The sequence below is a fragment of the Aotus nancymaae genome, unplaced genomic scaffold (assembly GCF_030222135.1).
Source record: "Aotus nancymaae isolate 86718 unplaced genomic scaffold, 86718_ANA_hifiasm-v0.15.2.pri h1tg000001l, whole genome shotgun sequence".
NCBI lineage: Eukaryota > Metazoa > Chordata > Mammalia > Primates > Aotidae > Aotus > Aotus nancymaae.
The window spans coordinates 9,044,077-9,063,131 of NW_026988412.1; the positions used below are offsets into that span (position 1 = coordinate 9,044,077).

General features: G+C 38.6%; 1 protein-coding gene across 7 annotated transcripts in view; it reads left to right on the forward strand.

The window, feature by feature from the left end:
* Positions 1 to 19,055, forward strand: part of KIF16B (kinesin family member 16B) — a 300,381-nt gene that overhangs the window by 56,942 nt on the left and 224,384 nt on the right. For all 7 annotated transcript variants that reach the window (XM_064377627.1, XM_064377706.1, XM_064377528.1 and 4 more), the window contains exons 4-10: positions 3,781 to 3,897; positions 6,457 to 6,554; positions 7,858 to 7,967; positions 10,991 to 11,133; positions 12,926 to 13,094; positions 13,252 to 13,383; positions 14,567 to 14,742. In XM_064377627.1, the coding sequence (XP_064233697.1) occupies positions 3,781 to 3,897; positions 6,457 to 6,554; positions 7,858 to 7,967; positions 10,991 to 11,133; positions 12,926 to 13,094; positions 13,252 to 13,383; positions 14,567 to 14,742 (945 nt within the window). The remainder of the gene's footprint in view (positions 1 to 3,780; positions 3,898 to 6,456; positions 6,555 to 7,857; positions 7,968 to 10,990; positions 11,134 to 12,925; positions 13,095 to 13,251; positions 13,384 to 14,566; positions 14,743 to 19,055) is intronic.

The following is a 19,055-nucleotide window of genomic DNA, read 5'->3' on the forward strand; positions in this document are numbered from 1 at the left end:
TGACCGAATGAACTTGTTTACAGATGGTGGTTAATTTATGGGAGCAGATGACATTTCTTAGGTTCTAAAGACTCAAGATCAGGATACAGGAACAAGTTTAGCTCTTTTGGAAGTTAAAAATAAATGCCCAGGGTTAAAAAATAATTTCAGATTCTGAAAAGCTCTCAACCGATAAAGGGAACTTTAATTCTTCAGGTGTTTGTGCAGCATGTCTGCTCAGGTGCTTTGGGGTCCGTAACTCTATACAATTAACCTGAGGTCACTCCGTTCCAATACAAAACTGGAAAAGCCTTGAGCTATTTTAGTAAACAAAACAATCTAGGAGATCCGTGTGTTAAAACTGACAGAGAGATAGGGAAATAGCTGTTTTTAAAATACTCTGTTAAAGGGGTGATCTTCCCTCATCCCTGCTTTTAATACTGTTTGTTACTGTAAAGGGCGTTAATATTGACTATAGACTAAAGTTTTCATGCTGCTGTTTCAGGCACAGGAGGTAGCTGGCAGGTCACATCCCTGCTATAAATAGGGGAAGATATGAGTGTAGCATGGTGTGTGTGGGGGGGTGTGTGTGTGTGAGAGAGAGAGAGAGGGTGATCTGAATGTAAAGGCATATTGAGAAGATATATCATGTCTACTACTATAGTTTAAGTTTCCCTTAACCTTGAACAAATAACAAGGTGACCATTAATATTTTTTCCTTTCAAATTAATTTTAGAATTAGAAAAAAAATCAATGAGCAACTTAAATCTAAGTCATGTAAATTAAAGACCATTAAACAAGGTCTAATTTTCTTAATGGTTCTTCAAAACTCCAAAGGGAGGTTTTGACCTCTCACAACCTGTTTCGTAATTCAACCCAGGAGAAACTTTAAACCTAATATCTCCCAGTTGACAAGCTAGATGAGAGTCTTTGTTTTAACAGTGCCCTCTTTTGGGCAGTTCCCCTCAAGTGAGGCCCTAGTGATGCCTTGGATTACTCCTGAAATCAGCTTTCAAGTCTGTGCTCAGACAGGCAGCAAGGTGGATTTCAGGTAACCAGGCCAAGCAGGTTCTGATGCCAGCGGGAAGAGCAGTTGTCAGTCTCATAAAGCAGGCCTCTCCTCCCGCCTTGGTTGTGGGGGCTGTGCTCAGTGCATCCTCTGTGGGAGCTGTGATGAGGGTAGCTTGATTTCCTGGCCAAGGGACCTGGAGAGATGTGGGTAATGCGGGCTGCTTTTCCAGGTCATAGTGCCAGTGTTGGGTGGGCTATTTGAGACTCGCTGAAACTGAGTCTGAGACTGAGCCAGGCCAGGGTGTCTGCGCTTCCAGACCTGGATTTTCTAGATCTCCGCGCAGTCATGTTTCCTGGCCCCAGACCGCCCTGAGTCCTTGAATCGGAAAACCGCCTGGGCTAACTTTCTGGGTGATGAAGTAATAGCAAAATGGTAGGCATAGGTTTTAACCCTAGGGAATAATTTTATTCTGAAAACCTTTGGGTTTGGTTTAAATGTGATATTTTCCATGACTTTGGTTTAGCCCCAGGCCAAACTATGAGAAAAGATCCTTCTTTATTCTTTGAGAAGGTTTTAGAAGACTTTTTTCCTTACCAGTGAATTCATAAAAACGGCATTTGCCTTTTGTGTTTTGTTTAATCTGAGAGAATTGGGAAAATCTTTAGTTTTTACTCACATTCCATGTACAATGCTGAAAATGAACCTCCAACTGGTGATCTGGAGTCCTGAGTGTCCCTGGGGTTCCTGACTTTTGCTTCTTAAGAGAAGTTTGGGGAGGGGCCCTTCCACATAGGATTGGGGCCTGGTTGTTGATTTAGAGGGTGTGGAAAGAGGACACATCTCAGTGAAAAGAAAGGCCTGGGTGGAGTCCCAGCTCTGGCACTCCCTGGTGTGTGTCCAGTTACCTGACCTCTCCCGCTTCAGCTTCCTCATCTGAAAAATAGGTGTTGAAACACCACTCACTACTCACCCTGTAGTGTTCTGATGAGAGTTATACATGAGCACACGAAAGGGGTTAGAAAGAGCTGAGTGAGTGTTAGCTGCCATTATGGTTGAGACTTGAGTAAGTCATCAGGATTTGAGAACAAGATAGAAAACTATCAACTCCTAAAGCTGAAATGGTTAAGAATTAACTCAGAAGGAGTGAGACTGGCAACTTGTGGAAGTGACTCAATTGAAATGACAGTTTGTTGAAATCTTTTACTAATGAGACTGAGGAAACAAAGTCTGTAGAAGACACTGGGAAAATGGCATCCGAAGAAAGCTGAGGTCCTGTTGTCCAGTTAGCTGTATTTTCATCTTGTCCTTGGATGACAGGCTGTGTTATCAGCAGGGATGGGTGAGGTGGAGCTGAGATGGAGATGGCCAGGTTGATCGGCCCTGTCTAGGGTGTGGGTGTTATGGCCAAGGGGAGTTATCTCCATATGTCCACACTGATGTGGGCCATGGGCACATCCTAATGGGAATCTGGCTTCCATGCAGGGTCCCGGTACTGCCTGTGCTGATGGCAGATGTGAGTGCTCTAGGTTGCTGCTCAAATGTTGCCATGCTTTGTAATTACATAGGGAGTTTTGAAGAATGTGGATTCCTAGGTTCACACCCCCTCAGATTCATATTTAATTGGGCTGAGTTACTGGCCTGGCCACTGGACTTTTCAAAGCTTCCCAAGTGCTTGTAATGTGCTGCAAAGTTTGAGACCTGCTGCTCTTGGTTTCGCAGTAGCTGGAGATGACTTTTAGGTTGATCCGTCTGGGTCCCATGAGTTGGCTGATGTGGTGTCACTCAGACTGCATGCTTCTGTAGGGATGCTGAGGCTCTACCTTGGATGGTCCATGACAGAGGACTCCTTCACCTGAAGCTGACTGAGCTTCTCTGTTTGGCATCTCCTCAGCTGCTGTCGTGCCTACCTCTTGAAGCAGGGAGATGCTTTATGTGCCCTTAGTGTGCTGGGCCGAGAGGACAGGCGACTACATGAAAGCTTTGGTTGTCTCTTTCCAGCTGGCTATAACTAGGAAGACTTTGAATCTTAATTTGCTTCATTTACCATCAGTTGTCTGGGTGAAGCATTTGTACTTCACCTCCTTTCACTACCCACATTGTAATTATGTGGAACATTGGACGTGGATTCAGGCCATTGTAGGTGTGACCCTGCCCCCAGCTCCACACAGCTTATCTCTCTGCCCTCTCCATCCTGGGAAAATGTCCAAATAGGAAAAAGTGTCTGGACACTGACATGGGGGAGCCCAGCCACCCCAGCCTCATCTGCACCCACCTGTCACTCACAGCCATGAGCACCTGCAGAGATTGATTTTGATGAATAGCTAGACCCTTAAAATGATGGCGTTGATTTGGCTCAACTTGGGCAGTAATTTCTGGCTGCTGTGACCTTCAGGTTTTGAATATTTTGTTTCTGGAAGCTCTGATAGAATGAATAGCTTTATATATTTATATAATTCTAAATGGCTAATCATCATGCTTTAAAATAGGCTTTGCTTCTAAATATGATTGTCACTTTGCCTTGTTTACATTTTTATACTTCAGGGTTTTTTTGGTAAACTTAAGTAGGAAAGAGGATGGGGCTGCTTTTTGTTTGCATAAAAAGTTTGTTTTTGGTTAAAAACTGTGGTATATACATATTTTGCTATGAATGGTTCTGCAGTGATTTATTTATATGGTCTAATCCTTAAGAGCTGAAAGTAGCATTCAAGAACATTGTTAACACTGAAGGGGCTTTTATTAAAATCTATGATAATTGTATCTTTTGTGTGTTTTTTTTTTTTGGTTTTCAGGTTTTCAAAACCCTCGGCACAGATGTCGTGAAATCTGCATTTGAAGGTTATAATGCTTGTGTCTTTGCATATGGGCAAACTGGATCTGGAAAGTCATACACTATGATGGGAAATTCTGTACGTTGTTTATACTGTGTGGGAAGGAAATTTCTCATTATCTTTCTCTGGACTGGTAGAATTATCTCTTTTATCTATTTGGTCTACTAACTTTTCATGTTGTGATCATTCTTTAGTAATAAGATAAAATTCAGTAATAAGTTGGACTGAATTTCCTTTGAGAGATTTTAAATTAGAAATAGTTTTAAGTATATAAGCATGAATAATGGATGCAACTCCCAGTTCATTTTCTGTTTTTAAAGGCCTTATAATCTTATCAAAAAAAGTGTGTTAGGCCCATAAGTAATTTATTCTTCTTTTCTGCCAACACAACAGTTTGAATAAAATTACTGAAGTCTGTTCTTTTTAAAATTATTCAAAACATTTTTCCCCAAGAAAAAATGTAAAAAATATCCTAACTCTTTGATGGAAAGGTACTACAAAAATCCTGCAAATACATTAAAAAGTTAGAATTACATAGTTATATATAGAGTTTATATATTTATAAGCTATGTAAATTAACTGATTAATATGTTATACTTCCTCCAAAATACAGAGGAGTAAAAACTAGGAATTATTGCAAGAACTTTATGTTGTTCTGTATTTTCTCCAGATTTAGATCGTGCTTGTGTTTTCTTTTTTTTTTTTTTTTCCTGAGATGGAGTCTTACTGAGTCACCTAGGCTGGAGTGCAGTGGTGCAATCTCAGCTCACTGCGACCTCCAGCTCCTGGTTCCAAGTGATTTTCCTGCCTCAGCCGCCCGAGTAGCTGGGACTACAGGTGTGTACCACTATGCCTGGCTCATTTTTGTGTTTTTAGTAGAGATGGGGTTTCACCATGTTGGCCAGGCTGGTCTTAAACTCCTGACCTCAGGTGATATTCCCGCCTCAGCCTCCCGAAGTGCTGGGATTTCAGGCGTGAGGCACCGCGCCTGACCTGTTTTGTTTTTTTTTTCTTATGTCATAGTGAAAGCTCTGTTCATTGCCTGGCAAACCTGTGGCATGGTCGAGATGTAGAGACACTAGTAGAATATGACTGAGGGCTTCCTGCTGGCACACATGGTGTCTTTAATGCTGAAGGTTTGGTGGTTCATGGAGGTTGTATGTTAGAAAACAGATCTTTCCAGAATAAATTATTCAGGACATGTAACCTCACTGCTTACATCCAGGCTTTCCTTTACACAAGAAGTCAGTAAGTGCTGTTCGGCAAGTCCTCAATCTGAAAAGGGAAGATCAAATGAGAGGAACACACAGCTAATTTTGAGAGTTTCATATTTCCTTTTATCATTACTTCTCACTTCCTCTTTTCCTACTGTGCCTTTGGAAAAAAATAAACTTCTAAAAGTGAAATTTTTATGTTGATTCCCTAGTATCCATTTTATGTAAGTCAGACATTTATAAAGCGCTCACAAATTACAAGTGTTTTTCTCTGATCTTATAATTGAGTGCTGCTTGGGTATCTTCTTCATTTTAAAGTAAGAACCAAAAATACAATGTAAGACTCATTTTTCCTTGTTAAGAATTAGTACTGATTTAATGGTACAAAGAAAAAACAATTTCTGAAACAGTCATGCTTTCTTTTGTTTTTTGGGCGTGGTGATTGGGTGAAGGTAGGGAGAGAACGTGGGAAGAAAGCATCGATGCTCTGAAATCTTGGTTTCCTAACAAGATCATTTTGCCTGATTTTTATTATATTCTGAGGTTCATCAGCTTTTTAAGGCTGACTGAAACATGAATATTATTGAATATTACACCCACACTGTATAAATAATATGATGTATTAAAATCTTTCATCAAAAAAGACCAGGGTAGTGATTACACTATCAACTCTATCAAATGAGGGACATACCATGTGTTTGTGTTTTTGTTTTGAAACAGAGTTTTGCTCTTGTTGCCCAGGTTGGAGTGCAGTGGTATGATCTTGGCTCACTGCAGCCTCTGCCTCCCAGGGTCAAATAGCTGGGATTACAAGCATGCACCACTGGGCCTGGCTAATTTTTGTATTTTTGGTAGAGATAGGATTTCACCATGTTGGCCAGGTTGGTCTCAAACTCCTGACCTCATGTGATCCACCCACCTCGGCCTCCCAAAGTGCTGGGATTACAGGTGTGAGCCAGTGCACTGGCCAGCATGTGTTTTAATGTGGTTCTGTTATCTAAGTTTTTAAGACAATTATTAACTACTGTGGGGATTACTAAGTTTTTCTTGATGTTTCTTTTTTTGTCTGGTGTATATTTTTTACCTACTTTGATCATTTGAGCATATATTTTTAATGTTTATTCTACAGTTTATATACTGTCTTTAAAAGTTAGAGATTAAATCTCCTTGTTTGTAAGCCATGATTTAATTGACAAACTGATAACTACATATTATCAGAGTCCCAGCATGTATAAATCAGAAGCCTCAATCATCTCATTTCAGAGAGTAGGAAGCAGTCCTGGAGGGGGCACATGGCATGGGCTGTGGTAGGCCAGGAGTTGGCTCACAGGCCACTTGAGTCTAAGTTCACGCCAGCAAATTGCAAATTCAGTCATCAGTTGCTTTTAAGTGACAGCTGTGACATTGATCCTTCCCATTGCAGGGAGATTCTGGCTTAATACCTCGGATCTGTGAAGGGCTCTTCAGTCGGATAAATGAAACCACCAAATGGGATGAAGCTTCTTTTCGAACTGAAGTCAGGTAGAGTCTGTCGCCTGAGTAACCGTGTGTGAGCTTGATTAGAGTCAGTGCTGGTTGGCTTCCATTTAGGTGCTGGAAATGAATAAGGCCTTTAGATTCTAAAGAAAAAGAGTCTTCCCTTTTCCCCTCCTGTGATTATGGTTTGGAGATAAAGCTTAAAATTTTAGTGATTTTCTTTGGTACAATTTGGATAAGGATTTGGGAGCTGGTAGAATTCACAGCTTGGTCAGAAACTAATGTAGGATATTCATCTCAGATGGAGTGAACTTCTGACTTTTTAAGTATCTACCCAATTACTTGCTTCATTCTTATAGCCTTAGTAAGGTTTAGATTATTCTGTATGTTGGTTGGATCACTATAAATCTAATCTATGAGTGAATCTAAGTGGTTGAGGTGCTTTTTCCTCCTTGAAATTAAACCTGTGTGGGGAGCCAGTTTCTTTGGTAGTTTCAAAGGCAGACATGGCAATATAGGGTTTTTACACCTGCTTGACTGCTGTGTAGTGTTGGACAAGTTATTTAAGTCACACTAAACCTCCCTTGCCTAACCTATAAAATGAGGATAGTAGTGGTACCTACCTCTTGGTTATTATAGGGATTCAATGAAATAATCCACATCAAGTGCTTAGCATGATACAGTAAGTCCTCACTTAATGCTGCTTCTTGTTTTTTTTTTTTTTGAGATGGAGTCTCACTCTGTTGCCCAGCCTGGAGTGCAGTGGCATGCTCTTGTCTCACTGCAGCCAGCCTCCATCTCCCAGGTTCAAGTGATTCTCCTACCTCAGTCTCCCAAGTAACTGGGATTACAGGCGCCGCTACCACACAAGGATAATTTTTGTTATTTTTTGTAGAGATGGGGTTTCACCATATTGGTCAGGCTGGTCTCGATCTCATGACGTCAAGTGACCATCTGCCTTGGCCCCCCAAAATGTTAGGATTACAGGCATGAGCCACCATGCCTGGCCTAATGTTGCTTCTTGATACTTTCTTGGAAATTGTGACTTTAGGTGAAACAACATGTAATAAAAGCAGTTCTTTTTCTCATCAACATTATAGCAACGTGACGTTGAAGGAAGTGATGTTATTTGAGGATCCACTGTATGTCCTTTCCCTAAACGTTGCACTTTCCAAGAACCTGTCAATGACCTTAAGTGAGGACTCCGTACCTAATACATAGTCACCACTCATAAATGGTAACTGCTGCTGCCACCATTTATGTTAGCATGTTGCTGCTGTTATGTGTTGTTACTGATATTAATGTCTGAAATAATTTTTCTGAATTCAATTTTTTAAAAAACTTTTAGCTACTTAGAAATTTATAATGAACACGTGAGAGATCTACTTCGGCGGAAGTCATCTAAAACTTTCAATTTGAGAGTCCGTGAACATCCCAAAGAAGGCCCCTATGTTGAGGGTAAGAGTGGATATTTCACAGCCATATTCTTTTTGGGATCTATGTAAAAATAATGCTTTCAAAGAACAAATATAGCATAATGGTTAGCTTTTAAAAATTTCTTTAGTTTTGGGATTTTATTATAGTAAAAATGACATGAGCTGTCACTACATGATGTTCCGTTAGTGAATTTATGCTTCACTGGGCATCTGTTGATTTTATGAGGCTTGCCAATAGATTTCCTCTGTCTTTAAGAAATCTCTGGAATTTTCTTTTCCAAATGTAAGGCAAGATAAGCAAACCCGCAATCTGTCTCTTTAAATGGCATTACATTTTTGCAGTGTATCTTTAATGACCCTCAAGGTGATACATGACAGTAAAGATATTCTGTCCTTTGCCTGTCAAGAAGTACATTTGGAGGATTTCCTCTGTGGGTTTCAGCATCTGTGCTGTGATACGCTAGTTCTGGCACAGACAGTTGTGAGGAGTGCTACCAGCGACGATGAGTACAGGACTGGCCTTTGCTGGTTATTTAAGAATCGGCTGGATTTAAAGCTGTCCTTGTAATGAAGCTGATCTTTGCTCCTCTGTATAAGGCGACTCAGCATGGTTGGCCTGCAGGAATAGTACATAGAGACATGCTTTCATGTTCTTCATTTGTGTCCCTGTGGATGTGGGACAGAACTGGTCACAGGTTTAAAGTTCTTTCTGGTTTTGATTGTCTTCTTTTTCTGGGAGAAAACAGATATACCAACAGGACCCCAACTGTATTTTAATAAATTTCCACTTAAACTCTTGCCTTTTATGCCCAGAGCAAAGCAGGGTGTGCCAGTGTGTAGTCATTCCGTGGCCTATGGTATAGCTATTACTTTTAAGAGTTCTTAGCCTAACTCATGCCTTCATGTTTTCTGATAAGTGTCTTACCATATGTTAAAACATATAAAGCTGGTATATGAAGACACAGAATAACAAAACAGGGCAGACTTCCAGAATCTGACCTAGATTCTTAGGGGAATTTAGTTTATAATCAATGTGCTATTCAAACATTAGGGAAATTATTGGAGGAATTATTAAGCTGTCTAGGAGGGAAAAAAAAAAAGTAAATTGGTACCACAATTCAGTTTTACACCAGGATAAATGGTAACTAGATTGAAGATTTCAAGCATCAAACATTAAATAATAAAATGACTATAAAAATCCGTGGTTAATTTTTTTCCAGAAACCTATAGGAAAGAAGGTTTTTAAAAACTTGACTTAAAACTCAGAAACCATAAAATAAACGATGTTAAATTTGAAATGGCTAAACAAAGAATAGCAAAATAAAACACCATGCTTGGCAGAAACACTGTTAGCAAAGTAAAAAGCTTAATTACAAAATAGGAAAAATATTTTGATTTCAAGTTTTAGAGAAAGGACTAATTTCCTGGTATGTAAAGAGCTTCTATACATCAGTAAGGACAGACTCAACAACGAAGTAGAAACATGAACAAAGAATATGACTAGGCTGTTCATAGAAATAGAAATACACATAATTTTTAAATGCAGGAAGGAATGCTTAGCCTCACTCCTACTAAGAGAAAAGCAAAATAAAAATACATGGATGTAACATTTGTCACCCATCTTTGGCATATATAAATAATCCTGGTAAGACAATATTGTGGAGGATGTTGAGAGGCAAGCACTCTTATACCTTGCTACTGCTGGGTGTAAATTGCCCTATATGGAGAACAATTTTGCAATAGTTATCAAAATTTCAACTACCTATTTGTCTAGAAATTCCACCTCTAAGAATTTATTCTGTATAAACATTCACAGGCATTTGAAAAGACTTACGTGCAAGATTATTTGTAGCAGCATTACTCATAATTGGAAATAAAATATAAACAACTTCTGTAGTTTCCATGGTTAAATTGGTCATGGTACATGTGTATGATCCAATCCCCTGCAGCCTTAAAAATGAATGAGGAAATACCTTACCTGATACAAAATGTTCTTTAATGTATTATTACATTTAAAAGCAGGGTGCAAACTAATGTTTATGGTATGCTACCATTTCTATGTAAGGGGAAAGAGATAGTTATATATAAATATGATTGCTTGTATATATATATAGGTTATTTCTAGAAAGGTGTATAACATTTGGTTGCCTGACAGAGGGGAAGTAGGGAGCTATAGCATAGGGATGGGGACCCTTTACACAGTGTAACTGTGTAGCCTTTGACTTTAGAACTGTATAAATGTTCTAAAAAGGTTAATAAAACAATTTTTAAATGATTTAAAAAATGCTTTTGTGTTTTTCATGAAAGCCGTGCTTTTATATTTGTCTTCTGTGTGCTATAACTAATGCTAATGAGGTTGATGATAATACAATAGCTAACCTTTATCTTAAATACCTTATGTCAGAGGCCCCTAACCCCTGGGCCGCAGACTGGTGGTGTGGCCTGTTGGGAAGTGGGCTGCACAGTAGGTGAACGGCCAGTGAGCGAGCGTTACTGCCTGAGCTCCGCCTCCTGTCAGATCAGTGGTGACATTAGATTCTCATAGAAGCGTGAACCCTATTCTGAACCACACATGTGAGGGATCTAGGTTGTGTGCTTCTTATGAGAATATAACTGATGCCTGATGATCTGAGGTATGGAACAATTTCATCCCCAATCTGTTCTCCCCACCCCCCATCCATGGAAAAACGCCTCCCATGAAACCGATCTCTGGTGCCAAAAAGTTTGGGGACCGTGGCCCTATGTAGTAGGAACACATGATCACATGAGGTAACTGAGGCACAGTGAAGCAAAGCAGCTTGTCCATAGCTGTGTAAGTGCGTAAGTCCATAACTATGTAATGACTGGTAAGCAGCAGAGCTGGGATTCGACCCCAGCCACCTAGCTCCCAGGTCTGTGTTACGTACCACCACCCTAGAGAGACAAGTGAGGTCTTCAGACAGGTCAGCAGATTTCGGAGTTGTGTATTATTTCATAGAGGGTAACTCTGTATTCCATTTCCTATATATTAGGGGGATTTCTTCACCCCTTCCATTTTGTTTTCAGATTTGTCCAAACATTTAGTACAGAATTATGGTGACGTAGAAGAACTTATGGATGCAGGCAATATCAACCGGACCACCGCAGCGACTGGGATGAATGACGTCAGTAGCAGGTCTCATGCCATCTTCACCATCAAGTTCACTCAGGTAAGGGCAGCTGCGGGCCCGGCTGGCTCCATCCCTGAGGTCTTTAGTTGCTGATTAGCACCAGCTGAGGACTGATCATTGTTGAACCAGGAGCAGCAGCAGGTAAAGGTGACTGACTGTCATTTTCTTGTTAATTAGAGTTGAACATGTGCTGTGCGCTGAGTTTCTCTGTGGTTACAATCACAGTTATTTGAAATATCCTGATGTGTACCCTTAAGAAATACTTAGCAGACTTCCACCCTGTTCTAGACATAAAACAACTTGCTCTGTGCTTAATTAAGCAAAAGTTTTCATTGTTGCAAACTCTGTGGGAAATAATGGATTGCCAGTCAGACCAGCTGGAAGCCAAGGTGAATAACTTGGCGAAGTGCATTACCGCTCCATGGCTCTCACCTCGCAATGTTGATTATGATTATTAGAATAATATTAAAGGGCAGCGAATATTTATAAGTACTAATGTAAGAATTCATTATGATCAAGAAGTAGAGAGCATCTTGAGCATGTGTGGAAGTTACTGAGGGTAAATATTTTAACACTGAGGCCAGTAGAACAGATGAATGGAAAAATGTAGGGTTCTGTCGGGGCCTAAGCATATGCTGGTAACTTGGGGAGGGCCTCATCTGTGTTAACAGTTGGACACACTGGATACAAAGAGGCAGTATTTTATTAATGAAGGAGATCAAGAGCAAGCAAATGAATTCTCTAAGGCCAGTCAGAACAACTCTCCTTAAATTCTTCACATCCTAATCTTCTGTTAGACCTTTCCTTTGGATTTACTCTAGTTGATTGGGTTTTCTCCTGCTTTCTGCTTAGTGCCTGATTAGCATATGATCGTCTCTAATTTGGTCTTTGTGTGTGTGTGTGTGTGTGTGTGTGTGTGTGTGTGTGTGTGTGTTTGAGACATGTTTTAGCTCTGTTGCCCAGGCTGGAGTACAGTGGTGTGATCACGGCTCACTGCAGCCTTGACCTTCTGGGCTCAAGAGATCCTCCTACCTCAGCCTTCCAGGGAGCTGGGAATATGGGTGCACAACACCACGTCCAGCTAATTTTTTTTCCAAGTTTTTGTAGAGATGGTGTCTCACTATGTTGCCCAGCCTGGTCCTGACTCAAGCGATCCTCCCACCTTTTCCTCCCAAAGTGCTGGGATCACAGGCATAAGCTGCTGTGCCTGGCCACCATCTCTCATTTCTAAGGTTTTAATCTCTATAAAAATATGGTAATTTGCAGGGGGGGCATTTTGGTTCAAAATGTAACACATAGATCAGAAGTCTTTGAGAATATAAAATTTTGGTAGAATTCAGAAGCAAGGAATATAGTATTTAAGATTTTACATTAAAAAATTAATTTATAAAACAAGATGTTTTAACATCTGAGAATGGTTGAATGTTCTTTTCTGTGCTTGTCTATGTTGATCATATTTTGGAGACTTTTTGTTCCTGGAAGGCTGGGATTCTAGATGAGAATGAAAGTCATTATTTGCTTACTTATACTTCTCTGCTGAGTGCCACTCAGTGCCTAGTTTTCTGTTCTGCCACAGCCTGATTCAGCAGGGCTTTGTTGAGAATGGAATGATTCTTCAGAAAGTTTAAGAATCATATACAGTAACTTCTGTTGCATTGGATTAAATCTGAAAAGTTTCTATAATCAGTGTGAAGACCAATAAAACAACAAAATTGAAAAATGCTTACCCCGAGAGATCTCAGTGAGGAGTGGAAAATAATTAGAATTTGTATCATCAAAAACATCAGGGCCCTTTGCACCTCTTCAATTTTATTTTTTTATTTTACCACAGGCTAAATTTGATTCTGAAATGCCATGTGAAACCGTGAGCAAGATCCACTTGGTTGATCTTGCCGGAAGTGAGCGTGCAGATGCCACCGGAGCCACCGGGGTTAGGCTAAAGGAAGGGGGAAATATTAACAAGTCCCTTGTGACTCTAGGGAACGTCATTTCTGCCTTAGGTATGCTTACGCCCGACTGCTGCCTCCTCTTTTTCCTCCTCTTTTTCTTCATGTGTAATATCTGTGTTGCATACTGAGGTACTATCCTCAACGTTTTTGAAGCAAAATTAGAGGAAAAAGGTTTTACTAATTGTCCTCTTTTTCTTTCTTTTTATAGCTGATTTATCTCAGGATGCAGCAAACCCTCTTGCAAAGAAGAAGCAAGTTTTTGTGCCTTACAGGGATTCTGTATTGACTTGGTTGTTAAAAGATAGCCTTGGAGGAAACTCTAAAACTATCATGATTGCCAGTAAGAGTTTTAATTTACTTTTCTGAGCATACAAAATTTTCTGTGAACTAACTGTAAATATTTAAGTTTAAAGTGTCTTATAGGAAATAGCACCCTTGACATCTTAAGAAAGTAATGGTTTTTCTATCTTGAAGAAAATCACCTACTGTGATCCTGCTATGATCCAGTCTATAGTATCATAGTATTAACTGTTATATCACCTTGCCATATTTTGGAAGCTGTGATAACATGCAGAAAGACTTTTCAGCTTTTCTTTGCTTGAAGTACAAGGTAGAAACTTCACTACCCCATAGGAGAAAATCACAAGGACACGAAGTAAAAATAACCCAATTTTGTTTTTTTATTTAAGGCAATAAATGGGGAATTTAAAATTAAGAATTGGGAGGGGGAAAAACCCAATGCATATAACAAATAATGATAACAGTAATGTACTTTATTTCTATATTTCAGCCAATTAACTGAAAGAAGCGGAATAGAGAAAAAATGTAGAAAGGGAAGATAATTGTCTGGGAGAAGTCAGAACTTGTTTCCCTCTGAGTCCACTTTCCCTTTCCTCTTCCTGTCTCTCCTCTTCCCTTCCCCTCTCTTCATGTCCTTCCCACGCCCCATGCCACGTGTTAACTGTGGAGGAACAGGATCTACCCTGTGTTGTACGCCTCCATGCATTTGTATAGTCACTTAAGCCTTAAAGTTGGGTTGTAGTGGTGGAGGTGGGTAAGATTAACCAAAGCTTTCAGAAGAAGAGAATAGAGTGATTTAGTGACTGTTTTCAAAACTTATCATATTCTTTTTATTCATTTTTTTTTTCAGATGGTAGACTTTGCCAGAACTTTTAAAAGTATTTGAATTCCCACTTGATGATGAGATGACAAATAGTCTTGAAACCTTCTTACATTTTTAGCAGGGAAACTACCTAACTACAGGGGAATGTCTCATATCTCATTTTAGATTTGGTTAGGTGGTTGATTCTAGATTTGAGAAGAGCAAAATGACACTTCATTTTGTATTGTGAGCACTCTTTCCTAGAAATCTTAGATAATTTTTCATATTCATTACTGTGGCAATGAATATTTAGTCTATCCAATGACCTGGGGTTAATCTGACTTTTAAATTACAAAGCAACTTTGCGCTAAATGAAACATGGAGTGCTGGATAAATTATTTTTTGAATACATTCTTCACAGCCATTTCACCTGCTGATGTCAATTATGGAGAAACCCTAAGTACTCTTCGCTATGCAAATAGAGCCAAAAACATCATCAACAAGCCTACCATTAATGAGGATGCCAATGTCAAACTTATCCGTGAGCTGCGAGCTGAAATAGCCAGACTGAAAACACTGCTTGCTCAAGGGAATCAGGTTGGGTTTTTCTGAGATTTATGGATAATTTTCTTTGAGTAATGGCGTCTATTTCTAGATCTTAATGAGACAATTTTCTCACTCATGCTATTGATTTGAGTAAATAAGTGCTAAGTAAAGCTTTGAATGAGTTGGCCAGTCCCTCGTTTACATCAACCTCTTCGTGGCCTTTGCATTCCTTATGGGCTCCTGTGTAAGATTTTATCCACTAAACCTGAAATGATTAACTAATAGTTATCAATTATGGATAGAAAATTTAGTATGCAATAGGATTAATGGCATAATCTCTTTAAGTGGAAAGAAATTGATATGCTTAGAGTAGTATTTAAAATTTCACCCATGCATTTTATGACTTTAAAATGTGTTTTAACAGAATAAAAGACTTGTGTGAACCTTTCTGAATGTCTGTATCATGTCACCTATTAGGTGGTTCTGATGGCTCAGGGATGCATGTGTATTGCACTCGTGACCTGGCTGAGATGCGGCCCCAGGTCCCTCAGTTGATTGTTGAAATGGCCCCATTTTAGAAACTGTTGGGATTCTAGTGAAGATTCCTTGTCTTTGTGATTTTCTCAGTAAGCTTCCTGATCATCTGCATTGTGTATGTACAGAGTTACGTTCAGTGATGAATGGTGAAAGGAAAGTTCTGGTAGGCTTAGATACTGCCGTGAAGAAAGGCAACCCATGAAAGAAAATGAAGGATAGCTTTTTAAAATGTTGAAATTAGACTGGAGTTACCTTCTTTTCTTAACTCATGAATGGATGTCTCAAGTATATCATGAAAAGAAATACTTTTCTCTATGTGCAAAGTGGTCCCTCTGGAGCAGTGCTTTCCATGTAGGATTATGTGGCACTTGAAGCTCTTGACATCCCATAAATGTTTTAAAAATATTGATGGGATGAAAACCTCACTGAATTTCCTATGTCCTGAAATGTACCTGGCAGTTCTTTCCCACAGGATGGCAGACAGCAGTTAAATAGGAATTGTTCATTGTGCTTAAAAATATCTCCACATTAAAAATATATACATGTATCTCCACATGCATTTTACTTGATGGTATGGAGCCTCCCTTGTATGAAAGGAAGTTGTCAGAATGAAGAGTCCAGCTCCATGTGACCATTATAACGTGAACATGAACCACAATAGTCATTTTTATTTATAAACCTTGTTATTGGAATCTTTTTCTTTTCTTTCTTTTTTGTTTTTGAGATGGAGTCTCACTCTGTTGCCCAGGCTGGAGTGCAGTGATGCAATCTTGGCTTGCTGCAACCTCCATCTCCCAAATTAAAGTAATTCTCATGCCTCAGCCTCTTGAGTAGCTGGTATTACAGGTGCCTACCACCGTGCCTGGCTAATTTTTTTGTATTTTTAGTAGAGACAGGATTTCACCATGTGGGCCAGGCTGGTCTGGAACTCGACCTCAAGTGATCTGCCTGTCTCGGCCTCCCCAAAGTGCTGGGATTACAGGTTGGAATCTTGTTCAATGTTTTTAAAACATTGTTTATGTAAAGTAAGAATTTAATGATGATTTGATTGGATCACTCAAATTACTATATGTGAAGGAAAATATTTGGAAAATTCTAGGTGCAGCTTCTTGTGCTTAACTTTTTATTAGGTTGAAAGAATGCAGGCCAAAAAAAGATCTTTTTTAAACTAAACTGAGGAACTCATTGGAAGAAGCCTTATATAGACAGAAAACCTTTAATTTATTAAAACTTCTCATTTTCTCTCTGAAAAATGTCTTCAGAGGTATTGGTATGCCATATAGTTGCCTTATATTTGATAGTCTTTTTTCCTGTTCCTTTTATGACCTATTACCATTGCTGTATTTAGGGAGTATTTTTGTTGCTGTAATTTTGGGGATGAGGATGGAAAAGACAGTTAAGTTTATTTTAGAACACATTGCAGATAAAATTTCTGGTACATAATATATTACAATAAAAATGTGAATTCAATTTAAAATAATTTATCATGCTATGAAGCTATAAATCATTTTGAGACAATATAGGCTTATCCTAAATTAATTAAATCTGTGATGCTTAATAAAAACAGCAGGTGTTCTTAAATGCTCATTAAACATCTCTGTATCCATTTTTCTGGGAGTATTGCTCTATTCCTAGAATATTCTATTCGAGGTACTGCTGTGGTTCATTGAGAATGTTATTCATATCTAAGTTTCATTTCTAGGGTTATTTTTTTAAGCCCAACTAAATGAAAATCAACTTCTACTTTTAATAATTTTCTGTCTTTGCCATTGCAAAGAGTCATGTGCATCATGACTCTTTGCAATGAGTCTTTAAACACCATTTTAGTAAAGCAAAAGATCTTGACATGTATTTGATTCTTCTATGCAGATTTAGATATGTAGATATATGTAGTAGTTTGTATATGTGAATTTTTATTGAGATATTATATATACCAAAAAATTGCAAGTTATATGTATATAGTTCAGTGAGTTTTCATAACGACGTAACCTGCTTCTACCTTAAGAGACAGTGCAACACCAGTACCCTAGAAGCCCCACTTAATCCTTCTTTTCAGGAGCTACTCCCCTTTCTCTCAAGGGTAGCCACTGTCCTGACCTCCACAGGCCTTGTTAGTTTTTATTTTTGCCTGTTTTTGTTCTTTATGTAAATGAAATCATGAAAAATATTCACTCTTTTGATCTCACTTCTTTCAGTCAACGTTATGTTTGTGAGAGTTACCCAGTTGTTACATGGAGTAGTAGATTCATCTGTTCTCACTACTAAGTTGTCTTCCATCATACAAATATATTGCAGCTCATTTGTCCCTTGTACTTTTGATGGGCATTTGAGGGATTTCCTATCTGGGGCTGTTGGTGCTTTGTGGACTTTACTCTAGATGTCTTTCAGTAAACATATAGATACATTTCTGTGAGATTTATGTCTACAAGTGGAATTGGTGAGTCAGAAGGAGTACATATATTCAGTTTTAGTAGATATTGCCAAGCAATTTTCTAAAAGTAGTTGTGCCAGTTAATAGACCACCATACGTGTATAAAAGTGCTGGTTCAATTCTTGGCAACACTTGGTATTGTCTGGTTTTCATTGTAATTATCCTAATGGATATATACCAGAATCATGGAATAATTTTACTTTCTACTTCTCAGGCTATTGATGAAGTTGCATATTTGAATATCTTCTTTTTTCAAGTGTTTTATTATATGTTAAACATATTTTTAGATCTTTCTGCATTTAATTTGGCAGAAAGAAAATGTCTCTTGACTGCCTCATCTCGAATGTATCTGGAGGCAACAAGTAAATTAAACAGTATAGAAATGAAAAACACAACCCAAGACGGGAAGCAAAGAAGGTGATAGGAAGGGAAGATGGAAGTAGAAAGAATTACTCACTTTTGTAGCTGAGGTTAAAGATAAATTTTAAATAATAAAAGTACCATTATGTGTAAACTTTTAAAGAAGACACATCTCGGATAGGCTCAAACTAAAACTAAATTATATGGTGTTTGTAAGAATGGACAAAGGCTTACCAGTGAATTCAAGAGGAAAGAAAGTGGTACCGAAACAGCATTGTGTGAACTTAAAAAAAGAGCACTTAATCATGACAAAGGGTGCAACTCACAATTAAAATCAGATGTGACATCAACTTTCATAAGTGAAAAAAACAACAAAACTGTTGGAAATAGCAGGAGACAGAGCCACACACGTTTGTCACAGAAAATGTTATCTCTTCTTTCTCATTCTGTGGAAGCTCACATAGACAAAAGTAAAGACATAGCGTATTTGCATAACATAATGAAAATTTGCTCTAATCAATACAGACTAGGGAAAAGATTGCTGTTCATGAAACAAAAGACTACCTTTTTTGTTAGGAAAAGAGGTTCTATGAAAACGTAAGACAACATTACAAAACAGCAGGAAAGGGAGCACAGAATGTGAACACAATCCACAGAAAGAAAGAGTTTCAAATACTTTCTGTACATATGAAAGTATGTTCAATGTCATTGAAATACAATAAATGCAGATTTTAAGAATAGTGAAATGGGTATACGTATACATGTTCGTGGGTACATCAAGCAGTGGACTTTAGATTTATGTATTTAGCTGTGTGTAAATGATACCTCCAAGTTCTTTAAAAGCAGGATGTCCTTTCACCTGTTGGGCAAGGAGCAAAATTGATTATACAGTATGTTGATGATATTGATGGGGGTGTGAGGCAAGGGGTGCTTGCGTACATTGTTAGTAGCATTGCTGTTATTACAGGTTTGTAATAGTGTTTTTGAGGTAGTGTTACTCTTGATTTAACAACATGTGAACTTAGTCTGAATATTA